This window comes from Vicugna pacos, chromosome 2 (assembly GCF_048564905.1).
Source record: "Vicugna pacos chromosome 2, VicPac4, whole genome shotgun sequence".
Taxonomy (NCBI): Eukaryota; Metazoa; Chordata; class Mammalia; order Artiodactyla; family Camelidae; genus Vicugna; species Vicugna pacos.
The window spans coordinates 10,527,462-10,553,787 of NC_132988.1; the positions used below are offsets into that span (position 1 = coordinate 10,527,462).

Here is a 26,326-nt window from a genome sequence, read left to right on the forward strand (position 1 = left end):
GTATTGAGTTGTAAGAGCTGTTTATACATTTTGGATATTAACTCCTTGTCATTCATAGCATTTGCAAACATATTCTCCATTCATTAGCTTGTCTTTTTGTTTTGTCAATGGTTTCCTTTCCTGTGTAGTCTTTAAAGTTTAATTAGGTCCCTTTTGTTTATTTTGCTCTTATCTATTTTACCTTAGGAGACAGATCCAAAAAAAATTGCTACTATTTATGTCAAAGAGTGCTCTGCCTATGTTCTCTTCGAAGAGTTTTATAGTTTCAGGTCTTTCATTTAGGTCTTTTATATATTTTGAGTTTATTTTTGCATATGGTGTGAGGAAAAGTTCTAATTGCATCCTTTTCCACGTAGCTGTCCAGTTTTCTCAGCACCATTTAATGAAGAGGCTATCTTTTCTCCATTGTATATTCTTACCTCTTTTGTTTTAAATTAACTGCCCATAACATAAGTGTGTGGGTTTATTTCCGGGCCCTCCATTCTGTTCCATTGTTTTATATGTCTGTTTCTGTGCCAATACCACACTTTGATAACTGTAGTCTGAAGTCTGGGGGTGTGATATCTTCAGCTTTCTTCTTTTTTCTCAGATTTCTTTGCAATTTGAGGTCCTTTATGATTCTACATAATTTTAGGATTATTTTTTCTAATTCTGTGAAAAATATCATGGATATTTTGATAGATTTAATCAGTTTAATTTAATTTGATCTGCATATTTAATGGGTCCTTTTTACTTTGGGTCTTTTTCACTTCTTCCTTTGTAAGTTTAATTCATTAACTTCAAGTATCTCTTCTTTTCCAATGCAAACATTTAGGGCTATAAGCTTTCTTCTAAAGACTAGTCTATCTGAATTTCACCAGCTTGACACAGTATTTTTGTAATTTTTCTATTCTAGTTATCTTCTTTATCTTTTATTATTTCTTCTAAGCCCACATATTTTTCAGTAGCATATTTTTTTATTCACAAAAATATGTTGTTTTTCTAATCTTCCTTTTTTATCAATTTCTCCTTTAGTCACTTTTTGGACAGAGACTGTAGTCTGGATGATGTCAGTCTTTGAAATAACTTGAGGCTGGCAGTATGACTTTGGAATTGACCAGTGTTCATTAAAAAATAATCTTTGCTTTGAAATGTGTCTTGTGCAATGGTTGGGTCCCAAGTTTTCTATATATGCATTAGTTTTTTTAATTGTGCTGTTTGTATGTTCTCTATAGTATTTTTTTGAATGCTTCATCTATCAAATAGTAGAAAGATATGTTATTAACATATTAAAATGTTATTTGCCACTATTTGATAGATTATAGTTCTAAAATATTTTTACACTATACTATTATAAATTATATTGTTATAAATTGTATACATATATGTTTATAATATTGTCTTCACAATAAATTTGACTGTTATCATTCTATAATGTATCTCTTCATCTCTAGTCACGGTTTAGGTTAAAATTATTTTTTCTGATGTTAATAAATCTACACTTTCTTTTGATTAATATTGATTAATATTTCTGCCTGGTATATCTTTATCTTCTTTAGACATTTAGCCATTTGAGATCTTGTGTCTCATGTGTGCCCCTTTTAGACAGCAAATGATTTGGTTTTATTTTTAATTGAATCCAGGATGGCTAGTTTTGTCTTTCACTAAAGTGCTTTTTGCAGTTACATCTGTTATGATTACTGATGTATTACTGCATCTTACTTACATTCTGTATGTCCCACTTGATTTCTTTTGTTCTGTGTTTTGCCTTCTAATGTATAGAATTATGTTTCATTTTCCCTCATTTCATTTTTTCCCCTCTACTCATTTGAAAATTTTAAGTGTGTATTCTATTTTTGGTACCTTTTTCTACTAGCTTACTCTCTGCATGGAGTCGTATGTAATTAATATCTTTATCCTCCTACCAAACCATAAAAAGATTCTAAAAAAAGATTATGATTCACATAGCCTTCATCATGTATTATATTGTTTTGTTTTGTCTTCAAGCTTGTTTTCTTTCTGAGACAAATGAGATATTAGTCATTGTTTTTTACACTTAACATTTAACTATATGCAGATACTTAATAACATTTTTATTGTGATAAAAACATACAAAATTGCTGTCTTAACCATTTTTAAATATACAATTCAGTCGTGTTAAATGTGTGCACATTTTGTGAAACAGATTTCTAAAACTTTTTCATCTTGCAAAACTGAAACTCTGTATCCATTAAACAAGTCTCCGTTTTCCTCTTCCCTCAGTTCCTGGTAAGCACCATTTACTTTCTGTTTTTTATGAATTGACCACTTTTGATACCTTATATAAGTGAAGTCACACAGTATTTGTCTTTTTGTAAGTGGCTTATCTTACTTTGTAAAATGGCCTAAAGGCTTATCCATGCATAAATTCTTGGGGATTTCTGGCTCATTTGACAGTGCTATTTTTAGTTTTTTGAGGAACTTTCATACTGTTTTCTGTAGTGGCTGCACTATTCTAGAATCTTTCCAGCAGTGCACATGGGGTCCAGTTTCTCTGCATCTTCCCCAAAATGTGTTATTTTCAAATCTTTTGACCGTCACCATTGTAATGAGCATGAAGTGAGATCTCCTTACGGCTTTGACTTGCATCTCTCTGATGCATTACTGATGTTGATCATTTTTCTCATATGACTGTTGGCCATTTGTACATCATCTCTAAAGAGATGTTTATTCAAGTTTTTTGCTCATTTTTAATTGGAGTATTGTGTGTGTGTGTGTGTGTGTGTTGTGGAAGTGCTTTATATATTCTAGTTATTAACCCCCATGAGATATAAAATTGGCAAATATTATCTCCTTCTCTGTAGTTGCCTTTTGACTGCATTGTTTTCTTTGCTTCACAAAAGTTTTTTAGTTTGATGTAGTACTAATGATCTAGTGATTTTTTGCTTTTTTTTATTTTGCTTTTGGTGGGGTATCCAAGAAATCATTGCCAGATCCAATGAAGCTTTTCCCCTATGTTTTTTCCTAGGCATTTTAGTGTTTTAAGTCTTATGCTTAGGTCTTTGATCCACTGTCAAGTTAATTTTTGCATATGGCTTAAGATGAGTCTAATTTCATTCTTTTGCACATAGAGATATTTTTCCCAACATTTGTTGAAGATATACCAAATATTTTTATTCAGTATTCCTTCTCATTTCTCAGACTTCAATCAAAGCTCATTTTGTCCTGACTATAGTCTATATTTTAGATTAGTTTTTAGTTTAGCTTGTTTTGGTGGTATTTTTCCTGCTTGAAATGTGGATTTTTTAAAATTAAAGTATAGTTGATTTATAATATTATATTAGTTTCATGTGTACAACATAGTGACTTAATATTTATATATGATATACTTCATTTAAAGTTTTTTTAAACCTGAATTCATGATAATATGGTTTCATTGGCTATATATTCAACTTGATAAAAATCAAAACCTACAGAAATAGGGTTTTTTTGAAGCATTTCTTAATGCAGAATCCTGGAAATTCAAGCTATCAAAACTGATTTAGTAAGCATGAGAAATTCATAAGTTAATAACAATATAAAGTAAGTTGACAAAAAGTTACTTAACTTGATGCTACTTGCAGATGATTTCTCAAAGAATCTTTTCCAAACTAAAAATTCAGATACTTAGCATCTAATAAAATATATCTCAAGTGCATTGTAAAACAATGTGTAGCCTCTCTGTTTATTTTATAAAATTAGTAAAATTCTGAAAGGCATACTGCACACAACTCATATGAAAAAATTATGAAATGCTTCACATACAAATATAGACACATGGATGTTAATGTACATATAATCAAATCAAGCACTATAATTTATAAAATTGCAGGTGTTTTGATTTGGTAATTTGAGAGTAGTTCAATGTTATAAAATCTGTTAATTTGGAGAATAATAGTATCACAATAAAAACTTTAAAATTTTCTATAAGTGCTGTTAATACTGCAATTCACTATGTATGCTTAATGATAATCTGATGCATTAGGTCTAGAAGATGAATTAGGACTAGATTTAGACAATAAATGGAAGAAACTAATCTTTATTGAGTTTTTTATACTAAACCAGATGCTGTACTAAATTTCTCTAGTCTACTTACACCCCACTGAGTTTAATATTACAATTATCTACATTTTACATATGAAGAAAATTGAAATTAAGAAAGAATTGAGTAATCTGCCTAACATCATACAGATTTCATTTGGCAGAGCTAAGCATTATATATTTTTAGTTATGAAGGATATGTTATTTCCTCCTCAGAAATTCAAAAGAACCAACTAGAAAACAGGACTAGAGGTAATCAAATAAAATCTATTAAAATGTAATAGATTTTAGAGAACTGAAGACTTTACTCTGGAGCTAAAGCAGATCAATTGACTGTGTTGTCAGATGTATAATAAATTGTCAGTTTTTCCAAAATTAATGTATAGTTTTAATGTAATTCCAAATAAATTTCTAACAGATTTTTGTTTTGTACCCAGACCAAATATTTCTAGAGTTTATTTCTAAAATAAAAGGATTGGAATCACCAAGGCAAACTTGAAAATAATTAATAAAAAAGAGTGAATTGCACAGTAAGAAAAACATTATTAAGTTTCACTAATTCAAATTCTATGATAATGTCAAAATAGACTTCTAGATTAGTAGAACAATCTAAAAAAGGACAGAATTATGCATAAGGGAATAGAAGACCTTTGTCATATACTCATCTACAGAGATGAGTTTTTAAAGAAATTGTGAAAATAATTTCTCAATAAATAGTAATGAAATCATTTAAAATATTTTTGAAAACAATTAAGCTTTTACTTCATACTGTATTTTTTTTCTAAGGAAAACATAAGTGATTTGTTTTTTATTCTGAAAAAGATGTCTTGGGTACATAAGTTGAAAATAAGAAAATGTAAAATAATTTTTCAGAATTATTTACATAAAATCTCTCGTAAGAATGCAAAAACACATGTAAAAATCAAAATGAGTAATATTATAGCACAAATGAATGAGAGAACTTTGATATTATGCATATATGAAGAGCTGCTGTAAGCTAATAAATAAAGATTGACATCATATAAAAATGACTAAGGAAGCAGAATATTTATTGAAGTATCAGTGCAAACAGATATTTATCAATATATGAACTTGTTTACTCTCATTCTTTATCAAAGAAATGCTATTTGAACCAACAACAATATGTTGTATTTCACCTATTAAATTAACAAAGAAGGAATAGAAGGATAATATCAAATGATTTTGAGGGTACACAGCTTCTGGAAGTAAATATTGAAATATCCTGCAGAACTTTGTTGATCTGTGTCATATTTTGCAAAACATGCCTGTACTTTATCCTAGAAATTTATCCTACAGCAATTATCTGGGTATGTGCAAAGATCGTTATTTATAATAATAAAAAATTGAAAGCAAAATAAATTTTGAAAGCCAAAAAATAACATTGATTGTTTACTTTTTAAGGATTAAATATTCTATGTTACAAAAAGATACATAATGGCTAATGTAAAAGTAAAATGTTTATTTGATCATCTCCTTATCAAATCATGTTTATTAAGAAGGAATAAAATATGGTATAAAATAAGATTGTCACTAAGTTTATCTCTCTGAAGATAATCACATGAGTTATTATCTAAACATATCATGACACCTTTGTTACACATGTTATTTTTTAAAAAAAAAACTATTTCCTGAAACTAGAGGACTATTCAAATTTTTGGTAAATTTAATAAACAGGTTAAAAATCACAAGCATGAAAAGATCTAATTTTTAACTTACATATGTTAGAGGCAAAATTATGAAAGGGTATATATGAACACAATGCTTATTTCTCCCTGGTGGATTTACAAATAGATTTTTATTTCTTCTTCCTTTTATTTTCTGCAATAAACACATACGGTGTTATCCAGGAAAATATTTTTTAAGTAAAAGTGTTGCTGCAAAACAATGTGAATGTATTTAATGCCACAGAACTGTATGCTTAGATGGTTAAAATGTTAAATTTTATGTTCTGTTTGTTTTAAACCACAGTTTAAAATATTAAGATTATCAATGGACACATACGTCTTCTTAGGACTGAGCCTCGTAAGATAAAGACAGAGTCCTGTCCAGTCTCAGGCTGTCCTGGATGTGCACAGCACGGGCTGGGAACGGTCCAGAATGTGCCTCTGAGAACGTAGCTGTGTTGAGCTTATGAAATCCACAATATTGATTCTTCCACCCCTTAGAACTGCCTGAACTTTTAACAAGGGCATATTGCTCATGTCGTGCATAGAGTTAACTCTGTTTTTTTCCTGTAGAGCCCCAGTGAAAAGCTATCATTTGACCACTTTTATGTTGCAAAACTTTCTTTTCACAGAACCTAATGATTTACACATATGGGGTCAATTCATTGTATAATATTTATATTGCCAAAGGCCCTGCTTAACTTTCACAATTACGTTGTAGAAAAATCTTTTATTTCATTAAAATAAATGCATCTTCTGGTGTGTGAAAGAAATCTTTGCCATCAAGAATCTCACATAGAGCAAGGGCAACACCTAGTAATATAGTAGGCAAACTGAAAATTGACTGAAGAAAACAAGATACATCGTCATGGATTTGCAGAGATAAAGAGAGCTCAGTCCTTACTGGGCGATCCAAGCATAACTGAAGAAAGGGTAGCATTTAATTTAGACCCTGAAAGATGTGAAGAGTTTCCAAAATAGGGAAGGGGGAAGTGGAATCCCAGGTAGCATTATGTGCACCCTGAATAAAGAAATACTGAGATCGGCGTACTTTGTCGGGACAAACAGCAGGAGTCAGGCATGAGCGAGATGAAGATTCTTTGTGATCGTGAAAGTGAGGCAGCAAAGGGAGGTTATGACCCACAATCTTTGACGCGCAGGCTTAGAAATGTATATCGAATTGGATGTAAAGCCACCGACGTCATAATGGGACCCCAACTTTAGTGGGAAAAATGATCATAGCATGGAGGATGAATTGGAGAAGAACATGACTGAAAACCAAAGCACAGCTTGTGAAGCTGCTGCATTCATTCAGAGGAGCACGGAGGACATGGCCAGTGAGAAAGAGGGCGTCTCACCGGCACTGCAGGGTGTCTACAGAAACTGGTAACTGATTAGAGATAAGGGTGGAGTGGGGATTAAAGGAAGGCAGGTAGAAAAAATATTGCTGTGAATAGTTGGTGGTGACAAATCGAAACTTCAAAATCCAGATATTAATATATAAGTTTAAGTAGAAAAATTATTTTCATGACCTAATCCAGCTCCTGGTTTTCACCTGTCAAATAATGAATCTCTGATGGATTTAAGATCCCCGAGTCATACAATTAGTCTATCATAAAGCAGTGGCTTAACTTGAGGCTCAAGTTCGCCTGTCCATTCTTCTTTAGATTTTAAATTAAGAATCCCTTTCTTTAACATGTTGATTTTCCTGTGGAACTTTAAAATTAATGTTTTTATGTTTCCCAGCTGCATTAAGTAAATTGGGTTAAAATTTTTATTCATTTTATAACTGTTGAAGATAGTAAAAGATGAGAATCTCAACAATGTATTTAGATTACCTTAGTGTTTTTCTACACATTATCCAATTAAATTTCTGATTTAACCCTGCCCAGATCAGTCTGAAATGATGATCTCCATTTTATAGCAAGAAAATTCATTCAAACTCAGAAAGTTTAAGTAAACAGTCAACTGAGAAGCTAGAACTTGAACCCAGGCTTTCTGACTCCCAGTCACAAACAGCTTCTAGTTGTAGAAAAAGATGCAAATGTTCCCTTTAGCATGATACAATTCAGCGCTGAACAAAACCTTAATTATCAGTTATTCCAGGAGTTGGTCAATCTTTCTGGAGAGGACATATAGTAAATATTTTGGCTTTGCCAGCTAAACAGTTTGTTCAAATACTCAATTCTACTGTCATATTGCTAAAGCAGTCATAGACAGTACATAAAGGAATGTGTACAACAAAGTTTTCTTTACAAAAACTGGCTGCAGGCTGGATGTGACCCATGGGGAAGAGTTTACTGAGCCCTGATCTCACCCCTACTCTGATTTCTGAGAAGAAAACTGTTGACTCCACAGAGAGTTTATTAGGCTTGTCCAAGCTACTTCTGGCTGGAGCCTAGACATCTATTTTATTTTACTGCTTTTGATTCTAATACCTCTTTCTAAAGAGCTATTTACTAATATCAGCCTAATTGACAAGATTTGTATCTTCCCCGTCCCCAGCATTGTAACGTATATTATTCGAATTGGTCTTTTGATGGTGTTCATGAAATTAGTTTGGGTAGTCAATAATGTCTTAATTGTGCTGACAGAAGTTCAGTGATTACATCTTTCTCTGGAGACTTCCAGACATCTGGTCCCTTGACTGTTGATCTGCCTTTCTTCAAGATTCTTCGCTCTGCAGGATTGTAAAACAAAATCTTTAAAGAGCAAAATCCACAGCAATTGTATCAATTTAAAGTTGCAGACTAGCAACCAAGACTCCTAACAGATCAATGGAAATCTTAGACTTGTTCTTTGTAACTCCCTCAATCCCATGTTTTGAGGGAACTATGATAAATTTTCAATTGATAAATGGTAAATCGATGCTTAACCATAAGAAATAAAACGTTTACATAATTGTGCTAGATAGTTTTTATTTCATCATTTAAAAAAAAAAAGAAAAGATGCAACGCATTTACATAAAATAGCATAATAGGAAACAACCAGATATTTTCCAAATGCTTTTGATTTGTAATTCAAGTATGAATTCTGCTAGTAACCTGAGTCAAGGGCCAACATTTTTCATCTACATCAGAGCCCTAAGATTTGATTTTAGAAAACCTATCTTTATTACATTTTCTGCTTCTAAAGGACTCTGTGTTTTATATTAAAGTGGGCCAGTTTTGTTCTTCCACAGTGCTTGGAGTTTAAAATACAAGATTAAAAACAAGATAGGAAACTGTGCTGTTTAGATTTACACCCCTCCTTCCAACTGTGTGTGTGTGTGTGTGTGTGTGTTCCAAGCTTCAAATATTAACTATTTGTTAGCAATCCAACCACAGTGTTTCAATTTTGAATAAATTTTGGTGATACACATCCTTCCAATTTAGCTGATTTTTTTTCCTCATCCAGAAGGAAGTTGAAACTCTGCATACTATTATAAAAAAAAAAAAGCACCTTTACATTGTTTTTTTTTCTTTTTTTTAAACATTTTTTATTGATTTATAATCATTTTACAATGTTGTGTCAAATTCCAGTGTTCAGCACAATTTTTCAGTCATTCATGGACATATACACACTCATTGTCACATTTTTTTTTCTCTGTGAGTTATCATAACATTTTGTGTATATTTCCCTGTGCTATACAGTGTAATCTTGTTTATCTATTCTACAATTTTGAAATCCCAGTCTACCCCTTCCCACCCTCCACCCCCCTGGTAACCACAAGTCTGTATTCTCTGTCTGTGAGTCTATTTCTGTCCTGTATTTATGCTTTGTTTTTGTTTGTTTGTTTTTGTTTTTGTTTTTTAGATTCCACATATGAGCGATCTCATATGGTATTTTTCTTTCTCTTTCTGGCTTACTTCACTTAGAATGACATTCTCCAGGAGCATCCATGTTGCTGCAAATGGCGTTATGTTGTCGGTTTTTATGGCTGAGTAGTATTCTATTGTATAAATATACCACATCTTCTTTATCCAGTCACCTGTTGATGGACATTTAGGCTGTTTCCATGTTTTGGCTATTGTAAATAGTGCTGCTATGAAGCACCTTTAAATCTCAGAGGAAAGCCACAAATGAGCCTTAGGGTCTACTGTTTGTGTCTGTCTTCTAGTTTTGCCATCTCTGTTACAATAAATGAGTTCCCATATGATCATACAGAGTTGAAACCCTAGCGGTTGCTGTAGGGAGACTACAAATGCAGACTGAAGCTTAATACCAGACAGTGGTAGCATTCCTTATTTGCAGCAGGCTTAAGTACAAAGCTAAGGGTGAACCAGAAATTATTTCCCACTTACGTCCTAAGAATAACTTGATGTTTGGATTGTTATTCAAAGATAGAGAAGCAAACATATTGGGAACTTCAGGAAGATAGCTTAGAAGCCATGCATTTTCATAATCAAGTTTTGAGGATTCTTGGAAAAGACAGGGAAAAAAAGGATTAGTCTTTTGTCTTTTGATATTTTGGAAATTTTTGTAACACTTTTAGAATATGTAACATGATAAAATCAGGTGAAGGAAAAGAAAAATGAAGGAAAAAGAAAAACTGTAATAATGTAGACAGAAATTAATGAAAAGTTTTATTAAACCAAATTATGCCACGCCTACTGTATTACATTTTAAAAAGCAGCATGTCTCTATTCTCACATCCTTAACAGATTCCACCCTTTTATAATCAAGAAAGTACATGTTTAAAGAAACTGATAAATGTTGAATTTAACGGTGAAATGTTAGCACCATTATAAACTATAAGTGAATTTCATTATAGCTAGACAAATTCTTAGTTTCTATCTCTGTGAAATGATTATTTATACTGGCAATTAAAACCAACTGCATGTATAATTTTATCAGTGATAATTGTGGTGCTGAAATACAAGATGCCATGAGAAATGTTTATTGTTATGCTGTATTTTCACTTTAGGAAGAAGTCAGTTAAGTAAGGATTGGTTTGCCTTTCTGTTACTACTTACCTTTCTGTTAAATATTGTGCTCAAGAAATGGGAGAAGTATATGCTTTCTAACACAAAAATGGTAGTACTTTTAGGAAATATAGTTCAAGATTGATTATATATTTTTTGCTTTTTTTCATTCTTTGAGAAACCTCTAAAATTCAGGTTTTTTGTATTGTCACAAAAGGATTATTTAAATAGTGTTACAAACTACAGTTTTATATTAGAAGTATTTCAAATATTCATAATTTGTTGCTTTTGGCCAAAGTCCATTTCTGTTTCTGAAGTAAAGAACAGGTTCACTATACACCATAAGTATCTTAGATATTTTAAGCAGAATAGAGTTAGAATACCTTTTTGAGTATAAAAATATTTTCCAAATGAATTTTACCTCATCAGATACATGCATTTCCTAGGCTGACTCTACTTTTGGTGTAATTAAGGGAAACATAGTTAATTATTTGGAAAGTAGAGTCTTTTTTTAAAGCACTAAGAAAATTGTCTTTCCTAAAGTTGTTCTTGAATTATTTTAAAAATTAGCACCATTTCAAAACGAAGTACAGAATAAAGGCTCATGTACAAGATCTTCTAACTTGAAAGTTCTTTAAATATATATTCTTGGATCTAGAGAAGCATAGTGACATCTGTCTTTGATTACAGTTACATGAACAAATTTGAATTCTAGAGCTGTATTTAAAACATTTCAACATACACAACGATATTATGTTCTTAGAAGATGGCACATGGCGGTTATTTTTAACATAATTATAGATGTCTGCAATAAATTATTAAAAAATAGAAATTCATGGCTAAGTCAGAGTTTTCATGTTTAAAGTAATATTTAATCTAAGAAAATTCAAAATAAGCTATTTGAATAAAGATTTCTGTTTGTTTCACAATTATGCAAATTAACTTTACAGAAACGTTGGTTTAATTGCTAAAATATTTAGTTTGCTTATTGACATTGTGCTTCCATATTGTTAAACATTCATGTGAATGAGAAAATGGGATTTTTGAGATGTTTGTTAAGAAAAAACACTAGAGAGAGACTAACATAGGAAGAAAATAAAAAGAATGTGCTGTGAATCCCATTTTCACAGTAGTCCCGGGTTCCTAGCCTCCAGGAATCAGATCACCCACGTGAAGTTGCAGTCACTTTTAATCTGTGTGTTCTTTTGTTCCATTTTGCAGATTGTTTTAAATTTTACTACAATGGACCTATACAAAAGTAGCTTGTGCTGGTATGACTACATTGAAGTCAGAGATGGGTACTGGAGAAAATCTCCTCTGCTTGGTAAGAGATCATTTGATCTTCCATGGCTACGCATATGGTCTGTCCTGTCTGAAGAGAGTTCTTTCAAGAGTCATCTCAGAGTTTAAAATGTATGAGACTAACGTTTTCATTTGTATTATACGTTTTTCCAAACACAGAAAAAATACAGGTAGATAAATAGATGATTGATTTAAACTAGCTTAAATTATGAGGTGGTGCTTGTATCTGAACATAATGATTTAGAATAGCTTTCACATGTAGAGAGCTTTCAGTGACTACTCATCGCCTGTATCTGTGTTTTTAATTTAAAGATCAGAGTTTTAATGAGAAAACCAGATAAATAGCGTGTGCGTGTTTTGTTTTATTTTGCTTTGTTGGCCAAGGCAGTAGAGCATGAGCTATTAGGAATGTGTTCAATCACTGGCTTCCTACACCAAGGATGTTGGCTCTTACTGAAGATGTCACAGTATTGCTTCTCAGACAGGTTTTTGTGGCTTAGAAGCTGCGGTTGTAGTTTGTGCCATAAACTGTAGCTCAGGTTTGGTGCTCACAAAAGTCGGCTGCCAACAGGTAACCACAGACCACACCATTAGCTGGTGTGAGGCACTTTACTGTTGCCCTCGGTTTTACTTAAAGGTGAGAGCTACTGTGAGTGTGTGAACATCCACTCTACTGGTTTTTATTTTTTGAGATTGTAACTTTTCCTTTATTTTCAAAGTAGCTTTGGCCAGTTGCCTTTATGTGCCATACAGATCTTTTTTTTCTTAACATCTAAAACCTGCTGAATGAACACTGTTGTATTAAAGGTGATGGCAGCCTTCATAAGTCCAAGAGATCTCTAGAAATGCTTGAAAATAAGGAAAAATAAATATCTGAACTAATTTGATAAGTCAGGTTGAGGAAAACACTGTCTTGAACGTTTAGTTTCGTTGCCTAGATGAAGCAATTTGTAATATATGTATGTATGTTCCAAAGAGAACATTTCATTAGACTCATATTGAAAAAGAAATCTGAAGCTGAAATGTTGAGAACTCTTCTTGAGAGCTCTATCAGCGTCACCTGCCGCGGGGAACAGCGCCAGCCAGACTGGCTCAGTCTGACCACAGTGTTCATGTGGGACACTTGCCCCACTATTTCCTCTGAGACTCAGAATGTAGCCTTCCCACCGGCAGCACCAGAATCACTTGGAAGGCTAGAAATATTACAAATTCAGGTCCTACCCCGGACTGTCTGAACCAGAGGCTGCATTTTAACAGACTCCCTGGCCATTCATATACACAATACAGCTTTTTCTCTTTTGGTCATGTCATGGCGATGTGTTTTGGTAACACACATTTGGTTATGGCTCTAGTACTGGGGGTAGAAATAGGAACCAAATCAGGTTTTATGTGTTTAGTTTGCAGCCAGGTGGAAAGCAATGAGAATACAGAGCCATATTTAGGAGTCTCTCCTTATTCTTTTATTTCTTTTAGGTAGATTCTGTGGGGACAGATTGCCTGAAGTTCTTACCTCTACAGACAGCAGAATGTGGATTGAGTTTCGCAGCAGCAGTAACTGGGTAGGAAAGGGGTTTGCAGCTGCCTACGAAGGCAAGTCACCCTGAGTTTGAGAGATGACTTCCCCTTAGATCTCTTAACAAAAGTGTCCTTTCTCTCAATGTCATTAGAATGATCTTCTTACTGTATCTTAATTATGAAGTTTTCTAAGCCTGTATTATAATGTTTAGCAGGATGAGTTTAATGAAAATCCTCGGTAAATTTAAATTGCAAGAACAGCCTGTCTTCTGGTACCAGTAATGTAGTAACATATAAATGGACTTATCCGGGAAGTGTGGGGGAAAAAAACCAACTCATCAGGGATGTGTGGGAAACGGCAACAAATGGTACAAGAGTTCTTAGATTTTGGCTGTTTTTTCACGATAGTATTAAAATATTATGAAGAAATAGCCACTTCTCTTGACTGAGTTGGTGTGTATTGGATGACTGTACTACTGAAATGCTCTTTTATAAAAACTGCACAGTTCTGGAGCTTTCTTTGTCTAAATGAAAGAGTCAACATTCAAGAAGAAATTCCTAGAGGCTTTGCTCTATGTGTCTTTTAAACAATAAACTGGCATTGTGTTTCCTGGCTTTCAAAACCACTTCCTTCTTGCCAGGTCATGGGTGGAGAAGACCCTTTCTTGCTCCTGCCTCTGCCCAGATAATTTAATTTATTTTATCTAAATTAAGATAATTTAGAAGACGGAAGATTTCTGCTTCCCTTAGACTTTTAAGAGAACAGAAGAGTTTATTTCTGAGAATAACTGGGTGGCAGTGAAGAGGCTGGATTGGAAGGAGCCAGAGGTGTTGAGCACAAGGTCTGCTCAGGGCCAGGGGCCCAGGGGCCCAGGGAGTTCTGCACAGCAGTTTCACCTGAGATTGAAAGACCAAAAGAAGCAATTCGGGGAATCACAGCACAAACTCACATAGAAGAAATTGACAAAATCTCAAGAAGTTTTTTAAAAGTTAAAAAAAAAAAGCTTGTTTTTATAAAAATGTGGATTAACAGTGATTACTCCTCTACTGACTATTATCTAATATTTATAGTTGAGTGGCCAGGTTTTGGGTTTTTTTTTTTTTTTTTTTCGTTTTGGGTTTTTTTTTTTGCCAACTAAATATAAGCAGCCAACCTTGATGTTTCTAACCTGGTCTGTAGGTGCTCAGCTACAGGCATGGAACTAAAATGTTCCCTTAGAAAAAAATGAAAATGCAATGGCATGTCTAGGTTTATTTATTTGTTTCGTTTTGCTTTCCTCAGCTATCTGTGGAGGTGAAATACGTAAAAATGAAGGACAGATTCAGTCTCCTAACTACCCCGATGACTACAGGCCGATGAAAGAATGTGTGTGGAAGATCACAGTGACAGAAGGCTGCTATGTGGGACTGACCTTCCAGGCCTTTGAGGTAAAGTCCCTCAGGCAGCCTTCCCAGGGCACATCCTCCATAAATGACCATACATTTAAGGGGATCCTCATTAAAGAAGCAAAGAATTAGAGAAGCAGCTTTTTAATTAGTGAAGAAGCAGCGGATTGCCTATAAAATGTAACATCAAGAGCAAGGAGGGTTTTTTCTTCTTTCCTCTGATTGCAGACATTTGCAAGAAGATTAAAGTGCGTTTACATAATCTGTGCTTGTTGAATTAGAATGTTTGAAGTCCTGACAACAGTTTCTTTTGACAAATGCCCAGGGGCTTTTTTCACAAAGAATGCTTGAAGGGTCCATTAAATAATAGAACTTTTATTTCTCTTGTAAACTAAGAGGTTAAAAGGTAGATTGTCTTTTGTTGTTGAGGGAAATCCATTTTTCAGCTTTTTACCATTATGCAGACAATTGTTTATATCAGAAATAGAGATTTAAATATTCTTAGGAGCTTTTGACTTCATCAAAAATATTTATTGAGAGAGAGGTCAGCACCAACGTTACATTATTAGATGAGGGCAGAATAAACCAAAGGCCAGTCAGAAGTCTGTGTCCAGGACCACCGCGCTGGCTCATGAGTCATTTTATGTGTGGTGGGGAGAACTGAGTAAGGGATTAGAAGCCAAGAGCTGTGGGAATTCGTCAGGAACTGCTGAGTGTGTTTAAACAATAGAATCAGGCTAGAAACAGAGATCCTAAAGTGAAGTGGAAAAGAATGATGAGGTGATGGCAGTAGGTTCAGGTAGGACCTAAGAGATGCCGATGCCATAACTGGAGATTATTCCCTTACTGATCAGAAGGCCTATTCACTGTCCAAGTGATCAGAAGGCAGTAGAGGACGCTGTCCACTGTGTGAAGGTGTCTTTAAGTAGAAACACACATAAAACAAGCTTAAGTGTTGATTGGCTGACAAAAATTCTGTGGCCAGGGGTTCAGAACCCAACCATGTATTTCCCTATGAGCTATGAATCAGTATTCACAAACTCAGTATTTTCAGTGACTTTATTCAAGAACTCAACTAGAGCGAGTACCTAGAATCTACTGGGTATATTTTAAATTTGGTCCAGTGGTTGTTATGTGGTTTGTTTCAGTTAGTCAGTTATCTGTTTATATCAACTGATTTTTGTTTACATAATATATTTTCAATATACAGCTTATATATTTTATTTGGGAAAATTACTGATATAATTAAAAAGAAGTTGTCACTATTCTCAGTGTTTTCTGTCTTTCTGACAGAAGTTTTTATTCACTGTTTTCTCCTCCAAGTCTCTGTAGCTCCCTTTCTGTCCCAGTGGACCTCCCCACTGGGCAGCGGGCTTCCCAGAGGAGGGTGCTGTTCCTCCTTTGCTGTTCCCTCTACAAGGGATAGGTCCCACCCCAATTTTCTTTTTTTCTTTTTTCCTACCCAGTTTTGAGAAGATTTTCTTTGTATTTCTGATTGTAAGAGATATTCTGCCAAAGTTCAGTATGTATTCTGTGAGAGTTGTTCCTTATTTAGATGTAGTTTTGAGGTATTCATGAGAGCGGGTGAGCCACAAGTTCTTCTACACTGCCATCTTGGCCATCTCCCCCAAAAGTTTTTATCTTGGTACAGTTGATGCTTTGAACAACGCAAGTTCGACTGAGGCCCACTTTTAAGTGGATTGAAAAAAAATAAGCATAGTACCTTTTATTTTCGTTTTACAGATCTTTAACTAAGTGCGGGGGAAAGTTTTTGTTTGATTTGAGATCACAATATACAGAATCAAAAGAACTAGGGTTTGAGTGGTGAATCTTTCCAACTGTTTCAGCCTCCTCACCTTGGATGAGTCATTTATCAGTTTCTTTGTTTCTGAGGCAGAGATAGAAGGTACAGTTTTTCAGCTGCACCAGCATGGCACCCCTAGCTCCAACGTTATTCAGGGGTCAACTGTGCTTTCTGAATTACCCGATTAAAAGTAATCCTCTAATTCCTTTAAATGTTTTGTATTAGTTTCAGTTGAGTAGACTAGTCTTTGTGAATCAACTAGGAAGCCAAGACAAGGAGACCTTAATGAGTTAAAATTTTATGCTTGCCCTGTCCTGTTCTGGGATATTTGGCTAAGAATATATATTGGTTAATGACAATAAAAGACAAGTATCCCTTCAGAATTATAGTTTAGGTTATCATTCTACTCTGAAAGGTTAGATTAAATAAATTTGCCAAAGGTCACACAATTCATAATTGCTCGCACTGTGATTGAAACCAATTTCATGGCCTGGCACTCTTGCATGCAGGTCTTGGTAGCAAGTTAAATTTGTTCCCTTCATTAAGTATTGCCATTTGTACATTTGTGTCATTTAATCACTGAATGTCAATCAGGGACATGTCTGTTTATTCATCACTGTTCATGCACTACCAAGTATATATTAATTGGCAATAGTAGATTTTCAGTAAATATTTATTAAATTTATGAGTGAGCTAAAAATAATAGTGTCATAAAGGAAAAAAGAAATCCAATGGCAACATTGAAAAACCAGAATCATATGAAAATAGATCTAACCCAGACTCATGGTTTTGATTTTCACATGACTGTGCACATTTGTTTTTTTCTCCTACATTTTTGAGCTGTAGTTACACATTTATCAATATTTGTTAAGTATTAAAAAGTAATAATAAAAATATTAAGTAATAAAATATTAAACATGATACTGTTACATTTGAAAATAATCATCTATTCAACTTTTCTTCTTTTTATTCAAAATTCCTTTTATCAGTAGCATTATTACTTAGACTTTACTGTATTTTCCTATATTAAAATTGATTTATTTTTAATAAAAAATGCTAATCTAGGTTGTTTTTGCTAGTCATACTTTTCTTTAACATTTTCCCCCAAAGCAAAAAATAATGACTTGAGCATTATTCCAAGTGTGTAGAATTTTAAGTTATATTATCTATAAAAGTTTAATCATTTTTCTGGTTGGTAGCATTAATTATATTTTGAAATTACATTCTAACACTCATAGAAGAGGTTTTTTTTTATTATGGCAAAAACAGACATAACAGAAAATTTACCATCTTAACTATTTTTTAAGTATCTGACACAGCAGTGTTAAGTACATTCACACTGCTGTGCAATCAACCTCAAGAACTCTTTTCATCTTGCAAAACTGAAACTATTTACCCAGTAAGCAACAACTCCCCATTCCCTCTTCCCTCCAGCCCCTGGTAATCACGCTTCTGCTTTATGTCTCTATGAAGTTGACTACTCTAGGTACCTCATGTAAGTGGAATCATACAATATTTGACCTTTTTTGGTGACTTTAAAAAATTTCGCTTAGTGTAATATCCTCAAGGCTTTTGCATGCTGTAGCACATGAAAAGATTTCCTTCCTTTTTAAGGCTAATATTCCATTGTGTGTATATACCATATTTTGCTTATCCATTCATCCACTGATAGGCATTTGGGTTGCTTCCACCTCTTGGCTGTTATGAATAATGCTTGTATGAAGGTGGATGTTCAAACCTCTCTCCAAGACCCTGCTTTCAATTTTTTAAATATATACCCAGAAGTAGAATTGCTGAATTATATGGTAATTTTATTTTCAGTTTTCCAGAGAGTATGGGAGAGCTTTTACTGAAACTATTACCTGGAAGTTTTGGAGTTTTCAGAGATTTTTCAAAATAACTAGGTATCGCAGTAGATGTTTTTGCAGTGGTATATTTATTTGGAAATTTGATTATAAAATAAAAGCCAAGTGTGTGAATGGGTCCTACCCCTGGGCACGGTCTCTTGCTCCAGGGCTGGCTTTCCTGCAGTCTTAGAGCTCACCCCTATGCACTGGCCACAAAGCTCTGCACTGGTTGGCAGTGTTAGAATGAAAGGCTTGACTACTTGAGGTTACGTTTAATTGATTTTAGTTCTTACTAAATAAAATTACTCAGCTTTTCCATGCTTCCTCTCTAACTTGCCAGTAAAGGCATGAGTCCCCACTTAGTAATGAAATGTAATATTAATCCCTTCTGGCTAATCTTTGTACTTGTTCTTCCTTCTTTGTGTGTTTGGATCTACTTCCATTATCATTTATACATCAGTTTTCTAAAAAGATCTTCACAGCTTACTATCCCTTCCATTGTTTTCTCTATATACATGTTAGATCTGTTTATGTTATGATAAACTTGCCACACGCCTATATGGTTTATGCTCTGATTACCTTAAAGTCTATAATAAACCAGCATCATCGTTATTTAAACATATTTATTATATGTGTAATTGTGCGTGACATTGAATTCAGGTCCCAGGGCTATGAACTGTGTCCATGCTTTAAATCAAGAGGAAACTGCTTTTCTTTCTTTGTTTTTATGAATCATTGATTTTGCTGTTCTTTTTCTTATGGTTCTTAGGGTTATTGGCATACTATCAATGGACTTTGCCACTTTTTAGCTTGAACCATATTTATTTCTATCGATTCTGTGTACTAATTGATAAAGTAATTGATACCACTGGAGAAAATGATATGCAAATAACATAAATAGAATAACTCAGACTCTTGTTTGTGCTGTCCATCAATACTGTTGTGTAGATACAGTTGAAGAGGTATAGTGGTAATTTACACCAATAGAGCAGATTTACTGTGCTGGCTTTGCAATTAGGATTATGGCAATTAAACTGGAAACAATATGTAAACAGAGATTCAGGTCATTGGTATCTATGTCAACAACAATGACATTCACTGTGTGGGAATATAGTGTCTATTTCCATTGTGTTACCCCTAATGCCACGTGCATAATACTTAATATGTAAGTAATAGGTAATTCATACATAGGTACTGGTGGAATTAGCCCTAAAATTGGTCATTTTTATGCATTTACCCATGAGCTATTTACACTTTGTCTGTCATATAAAATATCTGAACCTCTAACTTTTACTGAGTAAGCAGTGACTATGCTATACATTAAAATGTAAAGAGGTCTATTCTATAACTGTCAAAGGGACAGAGTGAGTTTTATATACAGGGAAATATCCATTATCCTATTTCTCTTTAATCACTGAAGAAATGTAATTTTTTTCAATAGCCTGTATCTTGTTCTCTTCTTACTGTAATTTTTTTTTAAAGCAGTAATTTCTTCAAACTAGTCATTTAAAACCTTTCAAATTAACCTTATTTTTTTTACCTTGTATGGCTTCCAATATGAAGCACTGTGATTTTATTCTATTAATTGACCCTCTGCCGCAAGCATCTTCTTTCTTTACTGTGTGTTCTCACTTTCTTTCCTCTTTGAACTTAGCCTCTCCCGCCTCTCCCAGTGTGGTTCATGAGTTTGGATCAGTTCATTCTGTGCTGCTCAAGCAGCTGAAGAAACATCGTCGGCTGACTGAGCCCTTTGGTTCTTTTCCCTACACTCCTGTCATCAGTTCAGCTTTAGCTTATTTGCTTATTCTTTTACCAAGCTCTGTACCCTAAGAGTTTTAGATGTTATATGTCCCCTTGACCAGAGAATAGCATTTGGTCATCTGGAAATGTTCTCATATTTATAGAGACCCCTGATTTTGAAGGGAGTATATTAAAGACTGAGAGAAGAAGGCATGTCTCTAGCTGGTCACATTGCCCTTGTCCTCCCCGGTCACACGTCATTACTAATGGAAATGCTAACTCTCTCGCATCTCCCTGCTTAAATATGCTTTTAAAATGAGATATTTTTAGTGTTAAATATTTTCCAATTCTTTCCCACAATTCCACACACAAAGAGAATGCATTTTGAGGGGAAAAAACCCGTATATATGAGTCACAGTGAGCTCGTACGGATAGTATAATTTAAAATTGCAACCTCCACTCCCCGCATCCACTTCTCATCCTTCCTGTCTTGTTTCATCTTGTATTTTTCCATAGAATGTATTGTTTTCTTGTGCTTTATGATTATTACTTACCCTGTTTGCTGTTCCTTTGCTCTCTACCCACCAGGATAAGCTCCGGGAGGGTGAGGTTCTTTGTTATTTGGCTGAACTACGCATACTGAGCAGTGAGAGGGGAGAGGGATGCCCAGCAGAGAACAGGCCCTGAACATTTGTTGAAGGAACGAGTGAATCCTGATTTGTGACTGGGAAAAGGGCAGCAGCAAAGGCAGTCCTTAGTTGTAATCAAATCTGCTTCAAAATCTATTTTTTCTGTTCATCTTAATTTGAAGACTATCACTGTTAATATATTCACAAATCAGGAAAGGGATCTTCAACCAACTATACCAGCAGTTTCAGGCATATAGATTTTAGTTCATGGAATGAACGTGTTTCTTGACATTCTTTTCGTACTGGGAGAATTCCGTAAATTAGTGAGTTGTATGTTGAATGATGTTTGACAAGACGTGATACTGTGCATGGCTGATTAATTATAGATGACAGTGCTTTCTGGCTTCAAATACCTAGTAAGTAATTGACTCTATTAAGACTTCAGGGTTAGTGCCCATTTTCTATGAAAAGTAAAAAGCAAGAATTTATTTAGAAATGGTCTTACAATTTGTAAAACAGTTTGTAAATTTTGGTTTGTTGTTTGTAGAAGTTCAGGGCTAAAACAAAGGTCTGTGAACATGCACTTCTTTATAGTTTTATAGACCAGTAGTCTGAGCTAATATTTGCATTTAGCTGTTTAGGAAAGAGATTGAGTTCCAGGCTGCACAGAGTGAGAGGAATGTGTTAAGGTAAAAGGGTTCATCTAAACAAGCCCTGTTACCCTGAGCGGGGACAGCCAGTGACTAGTCTTTCCACACACAGCTCTGCTAACTACAGATAAAGAATTTCATAGACTATGAAAAAATGTAATCCCATGTTATCAGATTTTCCTTCAAAAGAGATGTATAACCTAAAACACTGCAATATTTCTAGTTCAGCTTCTCTATTAATAAAATTCTGGCTCTGTGGGTGAACTATGATGAAACAGCGTATCTAGTCCAGGTACCTAATGATAATTTTAAGTCTGAATTTTCTTGAATTCTATTTTCCAAAGAATTATTCCTTGTATTTTTTTAAGGCAGTTAACTTCTGTTGATCTTAAAGCATGTGGCTGCACTTTTTCATAGATTTTTTTTTCTCTGTCTACCAGATTAATACAACCTTTATTCACAGAAAGTGTAGGTATTACCAGGCACACTCATCAGAAATGCTCTCATTGGGTGTAAGTAATTTGTTATATGGCCATGTCAGTGCTGTGGCACTGAGAATGCAAAATGCTTTTTCTGTAGATATTGTTTTATCTATTAATGAGGTAGCTATTCACATGGTTTTACTGTTGCAGATTGAAAGGCATGATAACTGTGCCTATGACTACCTAGAAGTTCGAGATGGAACCAGTGAAAATAGCCCTTTGATAGGGCGTTTTTGTGGTTATGATAAACCTGAAGATATCAGATCTACCTCCAACACTTTGTGGATGAAGTTTGTTTCTGACGGAACTGTGAACAAGGCAGGATTTGCTGCCAACTTTTTTAAAGGTATTTTGAAATAATATAAAGTGTAAGCTTTTCTTTGTCAAAGATAAATGTGGTATTTAGCTGCGAATTAGGGAAGAACTAGAGTAAAGTAATATTGAATGTTGAAGTATGTTCATAAAGATATTTTGATGGAAAAGATTATCGGTAAATAGTGAAATTTGGAGCTTTGTAGCACAGGGTAGGAACTCCATTAGGATATTCTGCCATCTGTTTTTTTTTGTTTGTTTGTTTGTTTTTTCACTTGTGTATGTCAGATTTCAGTGTGACTAATATCTAGACATTTTTATTATTCAAAGAGCAACAATCTAATAGCTTTCCCCTGAGCATTACTTAGATATTCATTATATGAATTGAAAGGCAGAAAACTTGGCACTTTTACTATATGTATTCAAAGTATTCATTAAAATGTTCATTTGAATCTTCTCTATGTTTTACAGTAGAAGAAACATGCTATAAGAGTCTCTAATGTGATGTTTATATATTTGGTTATCAAAATGCTTAGTGTTTTGATAATGCAAAATTTCTCCAGAGAATATTGTTTGTTATTTTCCTAACTCACAATAGGTTATTCCTGAAGAGTAAGATTGTGGAGTACCTGGTTATGTATGTTTTTTAAAATAGTATACATTTTTTACATGTCTATTTCGTATGTATGTTTCATGTTTTCATATAAAATTTAAATAGTATGTGTGTTTATAAAAATATGAGATTATTATATTTTCTGGATCAATATGTCTATATAAAAAGCACTGAATACTTTAAATTTAAAGAGGTCCAGTAAGTTTCTGAGTTTTCTTTCTTTTTAGTTTTCAGTCACCATTATCTATTTTTTAAATAAAGATTATTTCTTTAAAAGCATTTTTTAGACCACCTAGCAAACTATACTATGAAATGAACAAGCGAATCTATATTTTTTCTGTAAGTTTTTTATTCCATTCAGAAAAAAAATCTCTAAGTTTTAATAATCCTCTTTGCCATGAAGTTCAGGAAAAAACATATGCTGTGTCTGAGATAAGGGGATCTTCAGTTGGCCCAGTCTTTCTGGTTCTTAAACAATTCTTAGATTGCAATGACATGGATTCTTGTATTTCAACCACCAAGGGCTTGCAAATTGTTCCTGCTCCTTTGTTGAAAAAAATCAGTTGTCTTAGTTTCATTCAGAGCTATTAAACATCATGTTTTCCAAAAAATTACACATTAATCTATAAAAACAAAATATTCTAGTTGTTCTCTAATTGTCGCCACATTTATAGAGGAAGACGAGTGTGCCAAGCCTGACCGGGGAGGCTGCGAGCAGCGTTGTGTGAACACACTGGGCAGTTACCAGTGCTCGTGTGAGCCTGGTTACGAGCTGGGACCTGACAAAAGGACCTGCGAAGGTAGCGCTGGCTTTGCACGTGATGTTCCCTGCCCAAAACCCCTGCCCATTTCTCTCTTTCGTGTAGTCTCATTCTCTCTTTCTGCCTCCCTCTTCTACTGGAATAAAATGCACACAGTTGTGAAGAAAATGCAATTCCTTCAAAACAGAAGACATTGTAAACCAGATAATAATAAAGCAATGTGGCTGTTATTTCTGTGGGACTCCTAAAAATAAATAGTTTGTATTTTTTTAAAAATCTACCCAAAACATAAAAGTACAGGTAGAGTTTTTAAGTATATTCATAAATATGGTAATATTCATATTAGTTGACATACATACACACATTTACATACATATCCATATATACACAAAGGCAATTAAAAAGCCCAGTTATTTAGCTCAGCCTTGGCTCCCTAGGATTGATTAGGAACTGTGTACAATATGTGTTCTTTTCATTTAACTTGCTTTTGAATACCCTAATTTTGCTGATTTCACTATCAATAGGAAAGAGCTAAAATAAATAGTACTTTTTTTTTAATTGAAGTATAGTCAATAGCATGTCTTTTAAAGGGGAAGAAAACCAGTTGTTAAATGGAGTATTTGGAATAACAAACATGCTCTATTTCCTATGGCTGATCTTGCCTACTGGCTCAAATAACTCTTTCCAGGAGTTGCTTGTCTTGGAAAAGAGAGTTTGAGGAACTAAACTTCTGATTTTGATCTTACTACATCAGACTATATTGTGCTTTACATAAATCTTTTTACTAATTTTCACAACCACCATGTGAAGTAGATATTATTACACACATTTAAAAGAAAAGAAAACTGACCCCCAGTTTTCTTTCTATTGCTTGTCCACTTTAAAGTGATCTAAAATGTAGTGCAGCCGTCATTTGTTTGGTTCCAAAGCTACAAAATAATCCTTTATAAATGAGATGAGATGATTGAAATAGTTGTCCTGAAGACTAAGGAAGAGAGACTGCAACTTTCTAGATTTTGAAAAGTCCAGAAGAGAGTTGAAATTTAATGCTGGGATGTTTGATTATCAATGGAAAGGTGCTTAGAAGGGGGTGACTTTATATAGAGAAACCTTTTTCTTTCTTTCTAGCGGCTTGTGGCGGACTTCTTACGAAACTAAATGGCACCATAACCACTCCAGGCTGGCCCAAAGAGTACCCGCCCAACAAACACTGCGTGTGGCAAGTGGTCGCACCAACACAGTACAGAATTTCTATGAAGTTTGAGTTTTTTGAATTGGAGGGCAATGAAGTAAGTGTGAATAATAAGTGCAATTTTTTATGTTGCGTTTCGGGAATCCCTAAAGGCAATCTGGTAAACTAAAAAGAAAAAAAGAGAGAGACAGAGAGAGGAAGGAAGGAAGGAAGGATGGATAGATGGAAGGAAGAAAGGAGGGAGGGAGGGAGGGAGAGAAGGAAGATACATTTCAGGAGTACAATCGTATAGATGCTGTAGTCTTTCTTTGCTCTGTTTCTCATTTCTGCAACTGCTTATAATTCCTGTTGGCATTGAGTGATATTTTAGACTGTTTCTGGGCGATTGAAAATTCCTCAGGGAGAGTTTTTTATTTAGTGTATGAACATGCAGCATTTTCCTCATGTATTAAAGTACTATGAAAACATTAGGGTCATGTCACATAGACTGTTCTAGAAAAAACTAACCAGAATTCACTTGTTAAGTCATAACAAAATTACCTGTTCAGGAGAACCTGGTATATTTTACTTGTGAAAATGGGTATATTTTCACTATATAAGTAGTTTTTCACTATGAATGTGCTCATGGTTTACAAGTAAAGATTAATTTCTTAACCTCAATAAAAGATGCGTTTAGTTGACACTGTCTTTCTTTTACAAAATACAATTTGCTGTAATAAAGATCCAGTTTTCTGTCGTGTATGTGTCTTGGTCAACACTGGTTCAAGCCCAGAGAAAATGTATCAAATGTTTGTTTTGAGCTTTTCCTACTTTCTGTTGTTTTTCTCTTTCCCCCAACAACTTTCGTTCTGTGTTTATTTTAAAATGAACAAGATTCAAAACTTCTAATATGATAAAATTTCCTTCTAAAAATGATTTTTTATTTGCTATATATCTGTTGAATACTTGCAAAGAAGTGAGAGAACAGAAATGTAATGTTTTGTGTCTGGGCAATAATGTTGGTAATATTTGTGGGTTTTATACCATAATTTGATCTTTGTGTATGTATCTCTGCTTCTTTTTCCTCCCTCCTACTTTTTCTTCTTTCTTTTTAATTAATTTTTGAAAATTCTGCTTGTAGTAGTCAAGGCACTTCTGTGCCTTTTTTCATCTCTTATCAATGGCTTTGAGGTAAAAAAGATGTTGCAGACTTTTATGTTTCCTTAAAGGAAATTCAAGTCTGAAGTGTGATGAACTTGTATTTCAAAGAATTGTAGAAGTTTAGAGCTCGGCAGACCTTTTGAGATCTTCTTTACATCATGTGTAAGTTTTATGATGGGAAAAACTATAATTTATATTTCTAACATATGTTACCCACATGACACATCATTTTTCTTTAATAATTATCTGAAATTTGGGGGAATATTAAAATGAAGAAAATATTTTCATAGTAATCTTAGAAAAGCTTTCCTATGAGCTACACTTTT

The 26,326-nt window shown here is 33.9% G+C and overlaps 1 protein-coding gene across 1 annotated transcript in view; it reads left to right on the top strand.

The window, feature by feature from the left end:
* TLL1 (tolloid like 1) overlaps positions 1-26,326 on the top strand; it is a 179,646-nt gene that overhangs the window by 115,928 nt on the left and 37,392 nt on the right. Inside the window, exons 10-15 of the mRNA XM_031670143.2 lie at positions 11,849-11,951; positions 13,403-13,519; positions 14,727-14,872; positions 22,133-22,328; positions 23,582-23,707; positions 24,797-24,957. Of these exons, the coding sequence (XP_031526003.1) occupies positions 11,849-11,951; positions 13,403-13,519; positions 14,727-14,872; positions 22,133-22,328; positions 23,582-23,707; positions 24,797-24,957 (849 nt within the window). The remainder of the gene's footprint in view (positions 1-11,848; positions 11,952-13,402; positions 13,520-14,726; positions 14,873-22,132; positions 22,329-23,581; positions 23,708-24,796; positions 24,958-26,326) is intronic.